This window comes from Brassica napus, chromosome A1 (assembly GCF_020379485.1).
Source record: "Brassica napus cultivar Da-Ae chromosome A1, Da-Ae, whole genome shotgun sequence".
NCBI classification, from domain to species: domain Eukaryota; kingdom Viridiplantae; phylum Streptophyta; class Magnoliopsida; order Brassicales; family Brassicaceae; genus Brassica; species Brassica napus.
Genome location: NC_063434.1, coordinates 14594331 through 14613711, shown reverse-complemented (window position 1 = coordinate 14613711; position 19381 = coordinate 14594331). Strand labels below are relative to the sequence as shown.

General features: G+C 36.9%; 1 protein-coding gene, 2 long non-coding RNA genes and 1 other non-coding gene across 8 annotated transcripts; 2 read left to right on the top strand and 2 right to left on the bottom strand.

The window, feature by feature from the left end:
• Positions 1–881: 881 nt before the first annotated feature.
• Positions 882–3408, top strand: LOC106413742. 2 transcript variants are annotated; one of them, XR_007314678.1, is made up of 4 exons: positions 882–2091; positions 2232–2325; positions 2399–2901; positions 2989–3408. It is a non-coding gene; the product is annotated as an uncharacterized LOC106413742 (long non-coding RNA). The 2 variants fall into 2 exon arrangements; XR_002664426.2 differs by having other exon boundaries at positions 883–2150.
• A 1119-nt stretch (positions 3409–4527) lies between these two features.
• Positions 4528–6694, bottom strand: LOC106414094. Of its 3 annotated transcripts, XR_002664429.2 has the most exons (6): positions 6021–6681; positions 5830–5916; positions 5390–5669; positions 5220–5309; positions 5007–5087; positions 4528–4925 (listed from the first exon to the last, which is right to left on the bottom strand). It is a non-coding gene; the product is annotated as an uncharacterized LOC106414094 (long non-coding RNA). The 3 variants fall into 3 exon arrangements; XR_001282757.3 differs by having other exon boundaries at positions 5007–5309; positions 6021–6694; XR_007314677.1 differs by having other exon boundaries at positions 4528–5669; positions 6021–6676.
• Positions 6695–9716: 3022 nt separating this feature from the next.
• On the bottom strand, positions 9717–9823 carry LOC125579455. Its single transcript, XR_007317496.1, has one exon. It is a non-coding gene; the product is annotated as a small nucleolar RNA R71 (small nucleolar RNA).
• A 7705-nt stretch (positions 9824–17528) lies between these two features.
• On the top strand, positions 17529–19381 carry LOC106411776 (transcription factor bHLH47). Of its 2 annotated transcripts, none has more exons than XM_013852597.3 (5): positions 17529–17853; positions 18006–18106; positions 18204–18307; positions 18482–18609; positions 18716–19381. In XM_013852597.3, the coding sequence occupies exons 1-5, from the start codon at positions 17851–17853 to the stop codon at positions 19142–19144; spliced, it is 765 nt and encodes a 254-aa protein (XP_013708051.1). In that variant the 5' UTR covers positions 17529–17850; the 3' UTR covers positions 19145–19381. The 2 variants fall into 2 exon arrangements, with proteins under 2 accessions (XP_013708051.1, XP_013708053.1); XM_013852599.3 differs by having other exon boundaries at positions 17578–17853; positions 18023–18106.

Genomic DNA, 19381 nt, shown 5'->3' with positions numbered 1-19381 from the left:
AACTACATAATTATCTAGATATAATGACAACAACAGTAGTGTAACTATTTTTTCCCAAAATAATATAATTAAAAAATGTTAATCTTATAAATAATTATATATCATGGAACATAAAAAATTATGGATCAATTTTTAAGTATTTTCCAAACAAATTTAGCATCGAAATTATTTTAAACATTAAGTAAACACTAAAATGTCATAGTGTAGTATTTTGTGTTTTTTAAATAAATATTTTAGTTCAATTCTTTTATCTGATCAAAATCTGATTCGTTTTATTTAACAATTATTCTTTTGTGATTTTGTAGTGATTTATAACGAGAAAATAAAAGATATGTATTATATAAAAAGCAGAAGACGAATCATTTATCATGCAGTTTACTTATTGCAACAATTTTGATGTTCAATTGACATAAATTCTATATAAAGCAATTTCACATAATGTCCTATACAAAATATATAATTGCATTTAAAAAAAAAATCATAAAATCATGTTGAATACTTAATGAATTCACTCAGTGTTTATTATAAAGAAAAGTTTGTTCTCTTCTTAGACATGCCACATGGGATTCCATGCCACTAAGTCGGGCTCTGTGGAGCCGACACGTGTCACGGGTGTTAAACTCAGTGTTTCATAAATTCTGGTGCGGGTTTAGATTTTCATTTGGGCCCAGTTCGTTTGTACATCTGGAAGATGCGTCCAGATGGTGCATATGGGTGTCTTATCCAGATGCTACATCTCGGTGTTGCTCGTTTCTTCATTTCGTCTATTCATCCAGATGAAACATCTAAATGCAACTATGTTCGTTTGCTTTTCGTTTTTTAACTTGCATCGCATCTAGGTGGACTTGTTAATAAAATGACTAAAATATTTTTTTTTTTACGTTTTGGCGGAAAAATAGCATTTTTACGGTTTTGGCGAAAATATTTGTGCGGGTTTTAAGGAAAAATGTGTTTTTGATGAAAAAGTGTATTTATGTGGGCTTGGCGAAAAATATATTTTTGCGGTTTTGGGGGGAAAAGTGTATTTTTGCGGTTTTATTGAAAAATGTGTTTATGACGAAAAAGTGTGTTTTTGTGGGTTTGATGGGAAAATGCGTTTTTGCGGTTTTGGAGGGAAAATGCGTTTTTACGGTTTAGGCGGAAAACAACTTTTTCCGGTTTTGGCGGAAAAAGTGTGTTTTGCGGTTTTTGCGGGAACATGCGTTTTTGCGGTTTTGGCGGGAAATATATTTTTACAGTTTTGGCGGAAAATGCATTTTTCGATTTTGGCGGTCAAATGCATTTTTCCGATTTTGGCAGGAAGTGCGTTTTTCCGATTTTGGCGGGAAAATACGTTTTCCGGTTTTGGTGGGAAATGCATATTTACGTTTTTGCCTTTTTGACGAGAAAATACGTTTTTACGGTTTTGGCGGAAAAGTGTGTTTTTATCGATTTGGCCGAAAAGTGTGATTTTACTAGTTTGGCCGAAAATTGCGTTTTATAGAAATGTGCGTTTTCCCGTTTTTTGCGGAAAACACATTTTTGTGGTTTTGACAGGAAAGTCTGTTTTTCAGTTTTGGGAGGAAAATGCATTTTTCGGTTCTAGCGAAAAAATTTATATGCAAAAAAATAAAAAGAATTTTTGGTTTGAAAATAATATTTTGATTTTAAAAGATTATTTTATGTAATTTATCATTTTGGACCGAGTCTAGATGCACCATTAAGAGTCATCTTCATTTGGATGAAAATTTGAGATGAGTTTTTAAAAATTCAATAAGGTAATGTATCTGAATGTAGCATTTTAATGTACAAAAGTAACATTCATTTGTATCTTCACCTCGATGGATAGTAAGCGAACGAACGACACCTTGGTGTAATCGTGGGCCGAATGTCGTTGTGCGGCCGTGAAGAAAGAGTTCTTCCCTAACCCTAATACCGAAGAGACGATGAATTGACGCCTTTCTGATATCTATCTCCGGCTGGCTAGCTGCCATTTTTTTCCGGAAGTTCGAGCAATGGGTTCCTCTGTGATTACTTCACTGTCGCTGAGCTTCAAACAAGTTCCTCCAACAGCTGTTCCTGCTTTTCTCGACTCTGTTCTAAGCTCCACAGGTGTGTCTCCCTCCACCCTTTTCGAATCCCTCATCAAAGAATTGCCTTTTCGTGCGGAGGTGATGATCTTTCTTCAATTTAGTTTCCTGTCCATGATTGGTTTTATTGAAAAGACTTCCATGTATTTTTTTTTGTAATAGAACACCATTAATGGCGACAAGAAATTCACTTCTGATGATTGCAACCACATTGCTTCGTTGGTGTCTGGTCTTTGTCATTTACTAAAGAGTTTTGGTTAGTTTGAAATTTTGAATTTTTGTTAGAGATTTCAAGAATTAGCTAATTGAGGTTTTTGTGGCTGAGACAGGTTTGGGTACTGAAGATAATCATAATGCCTTGCAGTTGTTTATGTGGAGAGTGTTTGTTCCACTGATGAAGATGGTTCGTGTTTGTTTAATCGTTCTTTGATGTTGTGATGGAGACAAGTGCATTGATTGTATTGGAAGTGAGTTTGGTGCCTTTTTTTACTGAGATTAGTTGGGGTTTCGATGGGAATGCTTCAACAAGAAGAATCAGATTTCATTAAATGGGGAGAGCTGTTGCTTCGTGACTCTTTGAGTACAAATAATATGTATGAAAACTACATTGCATCTTTTTGAGTCATTTCCGATTCCACTGTCGTGCCATCTATTGAATCTGTTACTGAGCGCTGCTTTTCAAAGTCACCAAGCAGCTCGAGAGGCTTTTGTCACAAAGTGTGGAGCATCGTTCATGTGCTGTTAGTTTCCTTCTCCCTGCTATTTTCAAGGCATTCTCTTCTCAGTCTTCTCTGAAGATCTCACTTCAAGGGAACGTGTACATAATTTCAAGGTAAGGTCAATGAAACCAAAAAGTTACCCATTTAGGTTGGTTAGTTTTCTTTTAGCTTGTTTTGATTTTTAAAGCTATAAATTCCAGGAATGGCTTCAAGAAAATAATATGGGAATGCTGCAAGAAGCTGTTCTCGGTTGGATCAATAGAGGCCTTTCTTCTGGCTCTTGGACGGACGGAACAGAAAGTTATGTCTTAGAAAAAGGCCGTGTCGAATTTGACTTTAGGTCCGAACACGAGTTAGTTTTGGGAAGAAATCAAGAAAGGCTTGATATGGCAAAAGTACCTGTTATTCGTACAGATTCTTTCACTTTCTAAAATAGGATCATCCATGAGTGTAAAAACCCTATCCTTTCAGGTTTTTGATGAGAGTTTAGTAAGGAAGGAGTCATTGCACATTCTTAAATCGGTTTTATCCATAAGTGAAGCGAGTAAGACGATTTCTGGGAAGAATTGTATGGCTCTGTTGAATCTGCTTTGTTAGGATATTGTTTTGTCTCCCACTGATTTTATTGTTAGATTCTTTTTCTGAATATAAACAATATACAAAAACTAGGGCTGATGAAATTAATTTCTCTGAAGCAATTTCTACTTACTTCACAAAGAACTAGACAAGTAAATTAAGAAAACACAAAGGATCAGTTTAACTTCTATAGATAATGGGATTTGATGTATTTGATAATTCACTCAATGACTGGAGTTAGAGCTTTTACAAAAAATTGTGTCTTTGATTGCGTATCTTTTGGCCATTTTTGACCCGTTCAAACTAATGTGTTATATATGCACATAATTGTTCTCATGGATCAAGATTTCTTGCAGGGAAATTGAGAAATTAAAATTATCTGAGATGTCAAGCAAAGAAGGCGTCGTTGAAGTTGGCGAAGATGTGAGAAGTGCTTGCTTCTCATATACTCAACTTCAGTAGAAAACTCTTGTGATTCTCTTTATAACGACCAATGATTTGTTTGAAACCATATGTTTTTGAATCCTCAGGTGTTCATTTTAAAGCAAGATCTAAAATGAGGTTCATGTGCATCATTTACAAGGTACACGATGAAGCCAAATACATGGTCTTTATCCGCTGGATATCTGATGAGTCAAAATGGGAACCCCAATTTAAATGTTCTTCTAAATATGGTGTAAAGAAATGCTGTTCTAAAGCTTCCCATAAACCATTTTTTGTTCTTGGATATGATCTTGAAACTTTGAATGTAATAATTTATTATTTTGTTTGACATAATAATTATTGAGTTGTAACATTATGAATTAGTAACATTTTTATAAATATTTGGATAATTTGATAATTTTATTCTTCACATTATGAATTAGTAACATTTTTATAAATATTATAAGATGAACATGTTTATTATCCTATGTATAATAAATATTTAGTAAATTATTTGTATGTTTTAAAGTTTAAATTTATTGATAATTTTAACATATCTCTATTCGAACATTTTTTTTTTGCTATAAAATAACTTCTGTTTGTTGAATCTTAGTGCTGCTGCATTTTGTTACATCTGTGATGCTTGGTTTCATGTCCGGGGGTGGGCAATCGTTTAAGATTTGTATGTTACAGGACCAAGATGAATAAACTATTATATGAAAGTAATAGAAACAGGAGAGGGCATGTGAAGTCGGTCCCAATCTGATTACGTGTAAAATAAGATCCTCCCGCAGCAGTCTCCTTATCGAAATATACATATGCTGCTGATGTGGCATTCAAATATAGATGTCCCACAAAAATAAGATTTTATGTCTATTCAGAGAACTTGTTAGAGCATCTTTAACCCATGAAGTGTTTATTTTTTATTTATTTTTACTGGTTAAAAAAAAAATTTAAAACAAACCAATCGTGGATCGTCACGTGTCAGTGGAGTCCGCATAATAGTGCAAGCGTTGATGTTTAATTTGGCAGTTTTGGCACCATATCTTCCTCTTTCTTGGTGGAGCCCACCCCTGTCCACCCCTTAGCACTCCCTTAAACACATCCATTAATGGTGCTCTTAGTGCGTGTTGTCCATCTATATAAAACAAAAATTTGACAAAATACATGTTTCATTGTAAAGCGCAAACATATCGAGTTATTGCAGTAAGAAATATACCTCCTACAATCTTATGAGTGCTAGTCACAACAACAACTCTTGGATCAACTTGAAATACTTCTAGTTTGTTATGAAACGACACTGCTTGCGAATCAAAAAGACTCATTGTCACAAATACATAACTACAATAATATGAACTCATCAACGTATATGTAAAGAATAATTTAGATCTGTTTTGAGAGTGATGAATGTTTCATATGAAGAGATAGTAACTTATTGATATTGATCGTTGCCATAACACATCGTTTTCCTACGGAGCGTTACTCAATGAACTCTTCACATCAGTGAGCTCTCCAACAATGTCTTGAGAGTCAATGAACAGACTTTTTATTTATCGGTTATAATAATTAATCTGTGAGGGAAAAGCTAGTAAGTGGAGGTACCTGGAATGTGTGTTTGCACTGGCTAGGCCGTGCAGCGATGCAGCGAAACGTGGTTGCGGAACCAAAACCGCTCTTAAAGTATTGGAGAGACTGGTTCGGTTAACTCATCGAATGTGGTTGAGTCACTGAACCGAATCGTTAGAGAAGAGTCGGTTAGCCTGGAGTTCTGATTGCACCGTGTCATAACGAAACCGCTATTGGTGAACAGAGCACCAGCCTTGAGACGGCGTCGTAAAGTGGGGAGACGGTTAAAATTCACGGTGGCTAGCATTAGGGACGACTGTAACACATGTGTTAAACACCAATTCAAGAAACGGATTAACAATTTATCATTCAAAAGAGTTTAGATAAAGATCTTTATACAATGTTTACACATTTATGAGTTTAAAAGCCAGAAATAGTTTAAGATAAGCTGTTCATGCGCTTCAAGAACATACTACCTTAGCATCAACGAAGATCATGTCGATTCCCATCAACTCGCCGCGTTTCATGTTTATGTCTTCCCAAAATCTGAGAAGCTAAAGGACCTTCAAATCAGCAAGTAGAACAGACTGCTTAGCTATTATATCGAGTAAAAATTATTGAATGAAATTGGAATTGTGAAGATGATTATCAATGGTTGAGGCCTTACCTTTTTAAAGGTGGAGATCCATGATGTTGAGTGATGGATCTATGAACTCGTAACGCTTCTGCGGAGAATAAACACATACGAAACGATGCCAGAAGACACATACACATGTTTATCGATGAAGACTCATCTCTCTGAAAAGTTCAAAACTCCATAAATATGAGACCTAAGGATTTTTGCAGGAGAGGATGAACCTTAACGGCAGATACAACTTTACAGAGAGAAAGCTTTCTAGGATGAGGGGTTACGTACTAGAAGATAACAAAGTATTTTCAAGCCAAATAAATAACAGCCCATCAGATTTTTCAGAATAAATTAAACGGTAAGTTTGGTTCGACTGGGACATGTGTCACATCCAGAGAGCTTGACTTTCTGATCTGGAATCCTAGGTGGCGCAACAGAAGGGAGGCTAAAATTGTTTTTTATATATAGATAGATTCTAAAATAAAATAAAACGACTACAATATTAGTAGCTAGTTGGTCGTAATATGGGCATTACGACCAATTAACTTCAAAAATTGATTGGTCGTTAGAAGCTGATTGTAATTAATTATTAGAGGCATATTGGTCGTAATATTACGACTAGACATATTAGTCGTAAATCAGACATAACTTTACGACACAAACTGTTGGTCGTAAGTTAATCGTAAATGCATTAGTCGTAAAGGTGACATACATTTATGTCTCATATATTAGTCGTACAATGGTCGTAACCTTACGACCAATTTACCTCTAATGTCGATGTTTATTAGTCATCAGGTAACGAACACTTTCATCGACTTTAGATGTTCATTGGTCGTAAATTTGACTAATTTTATTTATTTATCGAATTTTATATTTATTTACGAATTTTATATATTAATTAAAATCAAAAATTTAAATTTAGTTTGATTTAATTTTTTAAAATTTGATAAAATTAAAAGAAAATATCTAACATCCGTAAACATAATAATATCCATAATATAAAACATTCAAAATAAAAATTAATTAAAACCGAAAGAAACTAAGCATTAAGGTTTATTTCGTCTACCGCCAGCCATAGCAATATCGTCAATCTGAAAAAAAAAACCAAAAAAAAAGATGGTTATAAACAATTCAAATCTTTTATATAAAAATAATCTAAACAAATTCTAATTCCATCATAATCTAACTACATCCTAATCTACTTCCATCCTAAATTAATTTCAAACCAAATCTAATCACCTAACTAACCACCTAAAACTAAAAAAAAAAAAAATTACCTAGAGAGAGAAGGGAAGTCGTTGTTAGAAAGAAGGGAATGAGCAACCAAATGGCTTCGCGAGGTCCGAGTATATATGGAGTTTTGGTGTTAGTCGTAAATGGGCTGTAATATTACGACCAATGAGAGACTAGCGGTCATAAAGGAGACGTAAATTTACGACCAATGGCGGACAAAATAAAATTACAACCAATTAGGGAGTAAATAATTTTTTTATTTACGACCGTTTAGTCGTACGTTAGATGTAAATTAACGACTAATTAGCTTTGAATATTGATATCTTGCATATTTGCATTGTTTTATCCATTCATCCATTAGCATTTTCATCGTATAGATTAGGATTTAGCCATGTTTAGGTTGCATTTTGCATACATGAGTCCTTATCAGGTATTGGAGTACCACATGGAGTTCTTGGAAACACTTGGAGGCATTTGGAGCTCAAAAAGGAGTGTTTAGAGTGGTCATTGGGCGAGCAAGGCATGGAGCGACCAGTCCGGAGCGACACCACCAAGTCGCTCTGACCTCCCTATTGGAGCGACCTTACCAGAGCGACAGGGAGAAGTCGCTCGCGGTTTCATCACTCGGAGACGCGAGAAAGAGCCCGGAGCGACCTCCCGGAGCGACACCACGAAGTCGCTCGCATCTCACACCCCTCTCGGAGCGACCTCCCAAAGCGACACCCCGAGGTCGCTCGCGTCTCTATGGCGAGACGACACGAAGCGAAGCCTGGAGCAACCTCTCAGAGCGACCCACTGAGGTCGCTCCCGAAGGCCGGAGCGACTTGTCGGAGCGACATGCCGAGGTTGCTCCGCATCTATTATCTTCTCGATTTCTATTTTACTTAAGGGCCTTTTGGTCATTTCATTATGCACGTTTTACCTTTCTAAAACCTATGTTTTAAACATCTTTTGTAGCCACCAGAGGCAGATTATCTTTGATCGATCTTTTGATCTATTGAGAAATACACAAGAACTCTCTTGAGAAGTTCATCTCTTGGATTTTGATTTGTTATGTTCTTGTGTTCTTGTTGATTTCTTATCTATTTCTCTACATGATTAATCTGAAATCCAATATGGGTTTAAGAGGAATCATGGAGATTAGTGAGTAATCACCTTTTGAATTCATGGGTTAGGGAGATTAAGGGTGATTAGGTTAGTTCTAGGATGTTTTAGTGTAGATCATTCTTGTTCCTTGCTAGTAGAGTAATCATAATGCATCTTCTGAGTTGGCCACTCAGTTGTTGATCCTTAGGCATTTCTCACCCGAAAGGTGTTCGATGAAATGCCCGAGACAACTCTCCTAGGCTTTTAGTATACTTTGCCAAAGACATTTGTTGTTAAAGATGCTAAGATAGCTAATAGACTTGTTAGTAATGATTGCTTTCATATTATTCAACCAAAGACATTTGATGTTTGAGATATGTTAGCAAATGAGCATTCATCTAGACATAGAGCTTGCTTAAAATTGTGTCTAGGCTTAAGGTTGATAGTTTGATTGATCATTTGCCATCCTTAGTTCGATACTTGATCACCCAAGGTCTAATCCCTATGCCCATGAGTTCCCTTTTCCCTTAGTCAAGAAAGTATCATTCTGTTATTGCTTTCTAGTTTAGTAGTAGTTTAAAACCCATCTAAATCATTGGTTGCACTTAGATTAAGTGAGTACTTGCATTCTCAGTGCTTTGATATCCCTCAGAACTGGTTCGACAATCATTTATACTACAACATTTGTCTTAGGAGCCTTGAAAACTCCTAACATCAAATTGGCGCCGTTGCCAAATTCTGAGTAGATTTCAACATTGAGATTTAGTCACTTGCTTGAGACTAAGTCATTTTTATTTTCTTTTGTTACTGATTCTTCTTCACCTCCCTTTAATCTACAGGTGTATGCACTTGAGGAGCAGGGGTCCATCAAACCTAGTTCCAAGAGCTGCAGATATCAGAGCTTTAGAGAGAGAGTGTGCTAGAAAGAGAAGAGAAGAAGAGCAACAGGCTCAATTGCAGAGATTGCACACTGATATGGGGGACATACATCAGCATGATGCAGGCGTAAATGGCGCTAATAACAATGCTCCAGCTAACCAACAGCGAGCAGCTCGACCAATTGGCACTTACGACCGTCCCAACATTCATGGTCATAGATTGGGAATCCGAGCACCCGCTGTGGCAGCCAACAACTTTGAGATCAAATCAGGACTCCTCAACGTGATCGAGAACAACAAGTATCATGGCTTGGCTCTAGAGGATCCATTTGATCACTTGGACAGGTTCGACAGCTACTGTGGGTTGTCAAAAACCAATGGTGTGTCCGAAGATGCCTTAAAGCTCAAGCTATTCCCTTTCTCTTTGGGGGATAAGGCACGTCAGTGGGAGAAGTCTCTACCCAGTGACTCCATCACTACTTGGGATGACTGCAAGAAAGCATTCTTGGAGAAGTTCTTCTCTACTTCAAGAACTGCTAAGCTGAGAAACGAGATTTCCAGCTTTCAACAGAAGAACTTGGAAGGCTTCAGTGAAGCCTGGGAGAGATTCAAGGGCTACCAAGCTCAATGCCCACACCATGGCTTTTCTAAGGAGAGCTTACTGAGCACATTCTACCGTGGTGCTCTTCCTAAGTACAGAGCCAGACTGGATACAGCTAGCAATGGGTTCTTCTTGGGGAGAACTGAGGAGGATGCAGAAGAGCTGGTTGACAACATGGTAAAGAGTGATGCAGTCTACAGTGGAGACCACGACAGAGGCAGTAGAACAGATGATAAGCAGACGAGGAAAGAGATCAAAGCTTTGGAAGACAAGATCGACCTACTCATTGCTGAAAAAGCAACCCAAGAGCAGCTGAAGTTTGTTGGTAACTCCAAGCAGGAAGATCCACTTGCTGTCAATGAGGTTGAGGGTTTGGAAGGTCAAGAGGAGTTGTGTTTCATCAACAACAATGGTAGCTGGTACAAAAAGGAGCCCAATTTTCAGTACAACAACTACCAACAGAAATCTTATCCCAACAACCAACAGAGTGGCTATCCGTCTAGAAACAACCAGCAAGGCAGCTATCAGCCTCAGCAAAACCCCTCGTCTGGTTCCTCTGCTCCTCAAGAGAGCAGCACTGATACCTTACTGAAACAAATCTTGGAGTCTCAGACTAGAAGTGAGAAGCAAGTTGGTTATGAGTTGAAGAACCTTCATTCCAAGATTGATGGGAGCTACAATGAGCTCAACAACAAATTCTCACACCTTGCTTCTACAGTCAGGAATTTAGAGAATCAATTTGCTTCCATGAACACTCACCAGAATCGCCAGCAAGGATCTCTACCTGGAAAGTCTGACCAAAATCCCAAGGAGGCCAAAGCTATCACCCTTAGGAGTGGTAAGCAGTTACCTCCTAGAACCCTCACCAAGGATGCTGAGAAACTAGGTGAGGGGGTTGCCATCAACATAGATGATGAAGTGGTGATTGTTGATGAGAAGATCAATGACGAGATCTTGGAAAAGATAGTGGAAGCCAAAGGTAAAGGAAAGGTTGGGGAAGAGAAGAAGACAGTAAAAGATGGTGAAGTTGTTACTCCAGCAAGTGAAAGTTCTTTTGTTCCCCCTACCTATGAACCCAAACTTCCATTCCCTGGTAGATTCAAGAAGCAGCTGCTAGAGAAGTACAAGGCTCTGTTTGAGAAGCAAATGAGTGAAGCTCAGGTTGCAATGCCCATCATCGATGCTTTCATGTTGATTCCTCAATACAACAATTTCCTGAAAGATGTTGTAGCTGCAAAGAAGAAGGAGATGGAAGGCATGATGATTCTTACCCATGAGTGCAATGCCATCATCCAGAGGCTTGATGTTCCAGAGAAATTAGAGGATCCAGGAAGCTTCACACTACCTTGTGCTCTTGGACCTATGGTATTTGAGAAAAGTCTCTGCGATTTGGGAGCTAGTGTCAGCTTGATGCCTTTGTCTGTTGCAAAGAAGCTTGGATTCACTCAGTACAAGAAGTGTAGACTCTCTCTGGTGTTAGCTGATCGTTCAGTGAAGTACCCTGTGGGCATCTTAGAGGACCTCCCTGTGAAGATTGGAAGGTATGAGATACCTACAGATTTTGTGGTGCTTGAGATGGGTGAGGAGGCTCAAGATCCATTGATTCTAGGAAGGCCATTCTTAGCTACAGCAGGAGCTATTGTTAATGTGAAGAAGGGCACGATTGATCTCCATTTGGGTAAAGAGAACATCCTCCACTTTGACATCAAGGAGAAAATGAGGAAACCAACTGTGTTCGGGCAAGCCTTCTACATTGAAGAGATGGGCACTCCTGCTGATGAGCACCTTGAAGAGTTACCACCTGAGGACGACGAGGAGGGAGCATCTCCCTCTACTCATTCCCCATAGAAGGTAACCCACCACACTCCCTTGTATATACCATTTCATTTTTTGCATATTAGTCTTCTTTTCGGTATCTCTCTCTACTTGACGACACAAAGACTGTGTAACTCAAGTTTGGGGGAGGTACCAAGTATTTGATCATGTTTGCTTTGATGTTGTTTCATTGAGTCATGCATTGCATACCTATTTGCATATAAAAAAAAAAAAACAATCATTTAGTTTGCATCATTTGCATTTCTAGGAGAGTCTAGAGCATATAGGTTGCATTCACTTGCATTGGGAGCAATGATTTTAAATGCCTTGTAAAGAACACTACGTTGCACCTGAGTAGCTTTTGCACCTCTCAAAAAGACTTGTATGTTTCGAGCCTTGAAAACTCTTCCTGAAACTTGTTGATTGCTGAAACTCAGTCTTTGAAGCCAACTACAACCTTATTTGAACTGAACGAACTTAATGCTTCTTGCTCATGGTCCCTTGTGTACTGAGTCATGGCTATACACACTTGAGTTGTCACATCCTTTATGCCAATCTTATTTTGACAAACTCTAGTGGTAGACCACTCCCAAAACCCTTCCCTCCTTTTAAGCTTTCATTGTTTGATGAGTGAGGCCTTTTTCGGAAAGTCTTACATGTGCATAATGTTGAGAGTATCGGGAACGACAATGCTTGATCTTCATTCTTGCTAGATTGGGCACTCTATTGTCTAGCTATAGGTGGGGGTGAGTGTTGTGATTATGATTTGGGAGAAATGAAAAAGGAAAAGAATAGACTCTTTGTGCTTAAGTGAATTGTTTTATTGGGACCAGTATAGAAGCCTCTAGCTCAAGTTTTGAAAAGTCTTGGCCCCCAGCCTAAAAAAAAAAAAAAAAAAAAAAAAAAAAAAAAGAAAAACGAAAAAAAAAAAAAAAAAAAAAAAAAAAAGAAAAAGAAAAGAAAAAGGGGGCTAGCAAGGTTGTTAGGAGCTAAGAAATGTTTTGAGGTTGTGAAAAATCCCTTGTAGATTTCAAAGAGAAGGAGTTAAAGTTCTTAGGATCTTTTGGTGAGAGATGTGAGTTGGGTTTGACATTTGGGAATGATTGTGTGATTTGTATGTTTGGGAAAAGGGTAGAACAATGGAGATTGAGCATTGTATGCATGAGTTGGTCCCTTTCTTAGATATATTATGTGCAATGTCAAGGCTACTTGTTTTGAGAGTAAACCACCTTAAAGATCATATGTTTTGAACTTCTTGAATCACTTGAATAAAAGCCTTCCCTTACCCAACCAAATGACTTGGACCAACTGACCATTTGCAAGAATTCACCTGATGTTTTGTGCTTAATGAATGTGAGAGTTGGTTGATTTGAATGTGTGGATGCTTGATGATGAGTGTAAGAACAAAAAGAGTTAAGATAGGCCTAGAGAAGCTAGAGTGTAATAAGAGAGTGTGCTAGTTGTGTTTCTTTTGGCTATGTGCTCCCACCTTCAAACCTCTCTCCCTATGAGTTCTAGAAAGTTCACTTGTGGACAAGTAAAAGAACAAGTTTGGGGGAGTTGATATCTTGCATATTTGCATTGTTTTATCCATTCATCCATTAGCATTTTCATCGTATAGATTAGGATTTAGCCATGTTTAGGTTGCATTTTGCATACATGAGTCCTTATCAGGTATTGGAGTACCACATGGAGTTCTTGGAAACACTTGGAGGCATTTGGAGCTCAAAAAGGAGTGTTTAGAGTGGTCATTGGGCGAGCAAGGCATGGAGCGACCAGTCCGGAGCGACACCACCAAGTCGCTCTGACCTCCCTATTGGAGTGACCTTACCAGAGCGACAGGGAGAAGTCGCTCGCGGTTTCATCACTCGGAGACGCGAGAAAGAGCCCGGAGCGACCTCCCGGAGCGACACCACGAAGTCGCTCGCATCTCACACCCCTCTCGGAGCGACCTCCCAAAGCGACACCCCGAGGTCGCTCGCGTCTCTATGGCGAGACGACACGAAGCGAAGCCTGGAGCAACCTCTCAGAGCGACCTACTGAGGTCGCTCCCGAAGGCCGGAGCGACTTGTCGGAGCGACATGCCGAGGTCGCTCCGCATCTATTATCTGCTCGATTTCTATTTTACTTAAGGGCCTTTTGGTCATTTCATTATGCACGTTTTACCTTTCTAAAACCTATGTTTTAAACATCTTTTGTAGCCACCAGAGGCAGATTATCTTTGATCTTTTGATCTATTGAGAAATACACAAGAACTCTCTTGAGAAGTTCATCTCTTGGATTTTGATTTGTTATGTTCTTGTTGATTTCTTATCTATTTCTCTACATGATTAATCTGAAATCCAATATGGGTTTAAGAGGAATCATGGAGATTAGTGAGTAATCACCTTTTGAATTCATGGGTTAGGGAGATTAAGGGTGATTAGGTTAGTTCTATGATGTTTTAGTGTAGATCATTCTTGTTCCTTGCTAGTAGAGTAATCATAATGCATCTTCTGAGTTGGCCACTCAGTTGTTGATCCTTAGGCATTTCTCACCCGAAAGGTGTTCGATGAAATGCCCGAGACAACTCTCCTAGGCTTTTAGTATACTTTGCCAAAGACATTTGTTGTTAAAGATGCTAAGATAGCTAATAGACTTGTTAGTAATGATTGCTTTCATATTATTCAACCAAAGACATTTGATGTTTGAGATATATTAGCAAATGAGCATTCATCTAGACATAGAGCTTGCTTAGAATTGTGTCTAGGCTTAAGGTTGATAGTTTGATTGATCATTTGCCATCCTTAGTTCGATACTTGATCACCCAAGGTCTAATCCCTATGCCCATGAGTTCCTTTTTCCCTTAGTCAAGAAAGTATCATTTTGTTATTGCTTTCTAGTTTAGTAGTAGTTTAAAACCCATCTAAATCATTGGTTGCACTTAGATTAAGTGAGTACTTGCATTCTCAGTGCTTTGATATCCCTCAGAACTGGTTCGACAATCATTTATACTACAACATTTGTCTTAGGAGCCTTGAAAACTCCTAACATCAAATATGTTTATTTTCATTTTAGATTAGTCGTAACTGAGTCGTACTTTACGACTAATTAGCTTCGTTTTGTGTTTATACCTGAAACTGAAACCCCAAACATCATAAGTTTTATACACTTCTAAACCTCAAAGTACAAAGATTTTTTTTTTAAACTAAGTTTATATATAATTGAGCAAACATGATAATAAGTTATATATTATATGTAATGCAATACAAAGAGTTTAATAATATAATAAAACACAAACACTGTTACATAATCAAACTCGATCACTCGTCATCAGAAACATTATCCACTTCATCATTTTCTTCAAATTCATCTTCGTTGGCTTCGTCTGTTGCATCGTCTGGAAGTTCTTCATATCCCTGGTTGTGTGGATCTACAAGTAAGATATCATTTGTAGCTTACTCAGGTACTTCTACTTCATTTATGGCATTTTCTTGTAAAGGCGATTGTTCATCAGTCAAGACTCGGCCCCAAAGTATAACTTTTATAGTGGCTAACCAAGATATTCCAGATTGTCTGATCCTTGGGTATGTAATAAAACAAACTTGGTCTGCTTGAGATGTCAATATGTAGGGTTCAAACTTGTTGTACCTCCGTGTAGCATTTATATCAACAATTCCAAACTTGCTATACCGAACACCTCTATTGACGGTGGGGTCAAACCAATAACATTTGAAGAGAACGCATTTCAGCTTCACCAGGCCGGGGAATTACACTTCGATGATCTCTTGTAAGATTCCATAGAAATCAGTTTCACCTTTCACACATACTCCATAGTTCATTGTTGCTCGCCGACTTCCATATTCACACATACCTGCGTTTTTAACCACTTAACAAAATGTTGGTCTTTCCTTTTGTTGATATGGTTGATATCCCTGGTATAGCTTCTTCGATTTTGGTAGGTAACAATGTTACAACGAATTTAGGCTTCATAATAACTTAACCACGATTGTGCAACTACGTTTCTCATAAATTGGTCGTTAATCAGAAGGTAGCTGGTCGATGTAATTTAGTCGTACATTTACGATCACATTACGACTACCTGAAAGTGTGGTCGTAATGCGAAGTTAGTTTACGACCAATTTACAACTAAACCTTTTAGTAGCAAAATTACATCTAAGTTACGACATACTTTAACATAGTCGTAAGTTAGACATAACGTTGAAGTTAATTTAAAACTACACATTTGTAATCGTAAATGGTAGTCGTTGCTCTCATGTTTTCTTGTAGTGTAATAGATTACTCGGTACAAATGAAAATAATATAAGAGGTAATAGAATAGGCAAAAAAGCCATCGATTATATTCTGAAACTGAATAATAATATTTTATAAAAGTACAAGTACATTCAATATATACAAAATATAAAATAATCAATGTTTTGAGTATTAAACCTAACCACAACAATAAAAACTCAAATTTACTTACTATATATATAAAAATTGAGCAAACCTTAAAAAACAATATACCATTTCAACTATGAAATTTGTATCATGCTAATACAACCTTATAATCTCTAACAAGAATAATAAAAATAAAGAATTTTAGGTCGGCATATGCGAAGATGACATAAAAATGTGTTTTTATTATGAAAAAAAAACATAACAAAAAATAAAAATAATAACTAAAATAGTATAATTTCATAAAATATATTTGACAAAAAAAAGTCACAAAAAGAAGCAAACATCAGAGTTTAAGTAAAATGAATATAATATTTTTCATCACTTAAAATTTCCTAAAAGACAACAATCATTTTAATATATATATATATCTTACAAATACAAACCTAAAACACAGTCATACAAAAAATAAAAATCTAGATCACAAGTAAATTATATCTCGTCTGTAGGACGGGCATTTACCCTAGTTTCTATATATGTGCTAGTTATTTATAATCGGATATACATTGATTATGACAAATATAATAGCTACACTGTAAAATAAAAATAATTTTAAAATTAAATTTGAAGTTTTGCTTTTAAAAAAAAATATTTGAAATTCTAAATATAAAATTTTGCAAACTTTAAAACAGTATATTCGGTGATGGTCTAACAAAATACTAAATTTTATCTGAGTAAAGTGAATGCACTCAATTATATTGGGACAATTAGTGTAATATACCCAACAAAGATCCAAATTAGCTAAATGCCCATGATGTAATTAAACCAAAAAAAGAGTAACCTTTTGATAGTGTGCGGACGAAAATACCTTCATGCTTTATCGAAAACATGTAACTCTAGATCTATAAGCTAAATATTTACATAGTAGGTAACAATTTACATACCAACTAACATATCATCTAATAATTTCAGTATCATCTAACAATCTATGTATCAAACAAATGTATCGACTAACAAATCATATATCAGTTAATGAAACTATTAACAATTAATTAGTTATCTTTCAAATAGCTCCAAATCTATTTGTAACAGCTAACATTTCATGTATCTATTAAGAATCTATTAATCTAAGTAATAGCAGGTAAGTAATAAAATACCTACTAACGTATATATTATCTAAATAAAAGAATGTAGATTTCAAAATTAGCATTAGAATTAGGGTGAGATAATAAAATAATGATTATGGGTGTCAAAAAAATCATAATAAAAAAATAAAGATTTGTGTTGAATTAAAAGATGATTTGAAGAACATGTACGAGAGATAAAGAGATTATAACACATAAAAGGGAGAAGAAAAAAATGTAGAGATTAGAATATTATAGTCATAAAAAATATTAAAAATAAACAAATGTACGATTGTTTGGGTGCATTCTTACCAATTTTTCAATTATATTTATAAATGCAAAGATATGATGACGTGTAAGTAAAGAATAACAACGCAATGTAATAGATAGAAGAGTATTTGTACTCTTTACACACAACTTCCCCTCTATTTGCACTCTATACCCTATTTCCCTTCAATTTTTTTTCCCCCATCACTAAGACAAAAGTGGGAAAGTAAAAGGCACATGTCGAGCTCAGGTGTCTGATTAACACGTATTACTTCTTCTGTGCTCTCCACGCGCCTCCTTCTTTCCCCACACGCCCTCCTCCTCCTCCTCCTCCTCCTCCTCCTCCTCCTCCTCCTCTCTATCTTATTTCATTTTCGTTTCCTTTCCTCCTAAATTTCTCAAACCCTCTCTTTAAATTCTCTTCTAGCTTTTGTTTTCTGACTCATATCGAATCCTGATCGCCTGACGAGTTATTGAAGGAAATTTTTATGGTAATACTTATTTTGATTTGACACGAATATGATGAGACAGGGAGAATCTAAAAGCACCTTCTTGAGTTTCATACCGTTTTTGTTTTTCGTCTCCACAAGCTTAAAGGTTGATTGTGTCATAGAATAATCATCTTTTGTCTTTTAAACTACAGTTGACTTTGACTCTCAGAATCTCCTTTCCTAAAATCAAGAAGATGGGATCGAAAACTCCTTCCACATCCGATGATGATCCACATGCTTCTGTTGACCAAAGGTGTCAACTTTAGGATGACTGATTATAATCTGCTGATTGATTATTATCTTATCTTTTATAAAAAAAATGTTCCATATAACATATTCGGCTATAACAGGTCTAGAAAAGGCAAAGTACCTAAAAGGATAAACAAGGCTGTTAGGGAGAGGCTTAAACGCGAGCACTTGAATGAGCTTTTCATTGAGTTAGCCGATACACTTGGTAAAAATTTCACATTTTTCTCTATAGATTTGAATGAAAAATTGCTCGAGTTGAGAGGCTGTTATCTTGCATATACAAGTGTTAGTATGGTGATGTTACCCATTGTGATATCTTCTTTTTTTTTTTTTTTAACCCATTGTGATATCTAATCTGAAACGTTTTCTCTTTTCTCAGAAATGATTCAGCAGAACAGTGGGAAAGCCTCCATACTGTGTGAAGCTACTAAGTTTTTGAAGGACGTGTTTGGTCAAATTGAGTCCCTTAGAAAGGAGCAAACTGCTCTCCTCTCTGAATCTAACTACGTACGCCACTTTCCTTTAAACACACCATGTTCTCCTCTTCCTTGAAACAATGTTTGTCTCAATGGTTTAATAATTGTTTTGTGATGGAAACTGTGGGTGTATGTAGTTAACAACAGAGAAGAATGAACTCAAGGAAGAAACATCAGTACTTGAGACCGAGATCTCAAGACTACATTCCGAGATAGAAGCAAGAGTGAACCAGTCAAAACCTGACTTGAACACGTCCCCTACGCCTGAGTACCATCATCAACAGTATCCCCAACTTGCGTCTCAGTTTTCAGGACTACCCATTTTCCAAGGCGCCGGCTTTCAACAATCTTCTGCAACTCCTCCTGGTGCCACGGTTATTCTCCTTCCAATGCATCCTGATCTCCAGACACAAGATACTTCAGACTTGACAGGGCACCTGCAGACACAAGCGCCAACGGTGATGTATAATAGCTCAAATGTTAGTAAGCCATGCCCAAGGTATGCTAACGCTGCTGACTCATGGCCTTCTCGGCTACTTGGAGAGCGGCTGAGAGTTAGCGAATGAGTCTTAGGAGGGCCTCACAAGGAAGTAGGCGGGAAAACAAAGACAATGGCAACTTGTGAAGAACCCTTGGGTTTTGGTATGTAGCATCCTCTAGTGTCCTTGTGGGTTTGGCCTTAGCCATAACTTGTTTTGTAATGGTTTGTTTATAGGATCAGAAAAGTTGTGGTCCTTTGAGAAAAATAACGAAAATAATTGGCTATAACCTAATGGTTAAGGTTTAAAGGTTTCTACACCCAA

What these genes read in the sequence shown, in the direction of transcription:
- LOC106411776 (XM_013852597.3), top strand. An exon ending in CATGCTTCTGTTGACCAAAG is followed by an intron (nt 18,107 to 18,203) that starts GTGTCAACTTTA and finishes CGGCTATAACAG; the next exon opens with GTCTAGAAAAGGCAAAGTAC. An exon ending in TCCTCTCTGAATCTAACTAC is followed by an intron (nt 18,610 to 18,715) that starts GTACGCCACTTT and finishes GGGTGTATGTAG; the next exon opens with TTAACAACAGAGAAGAATGA.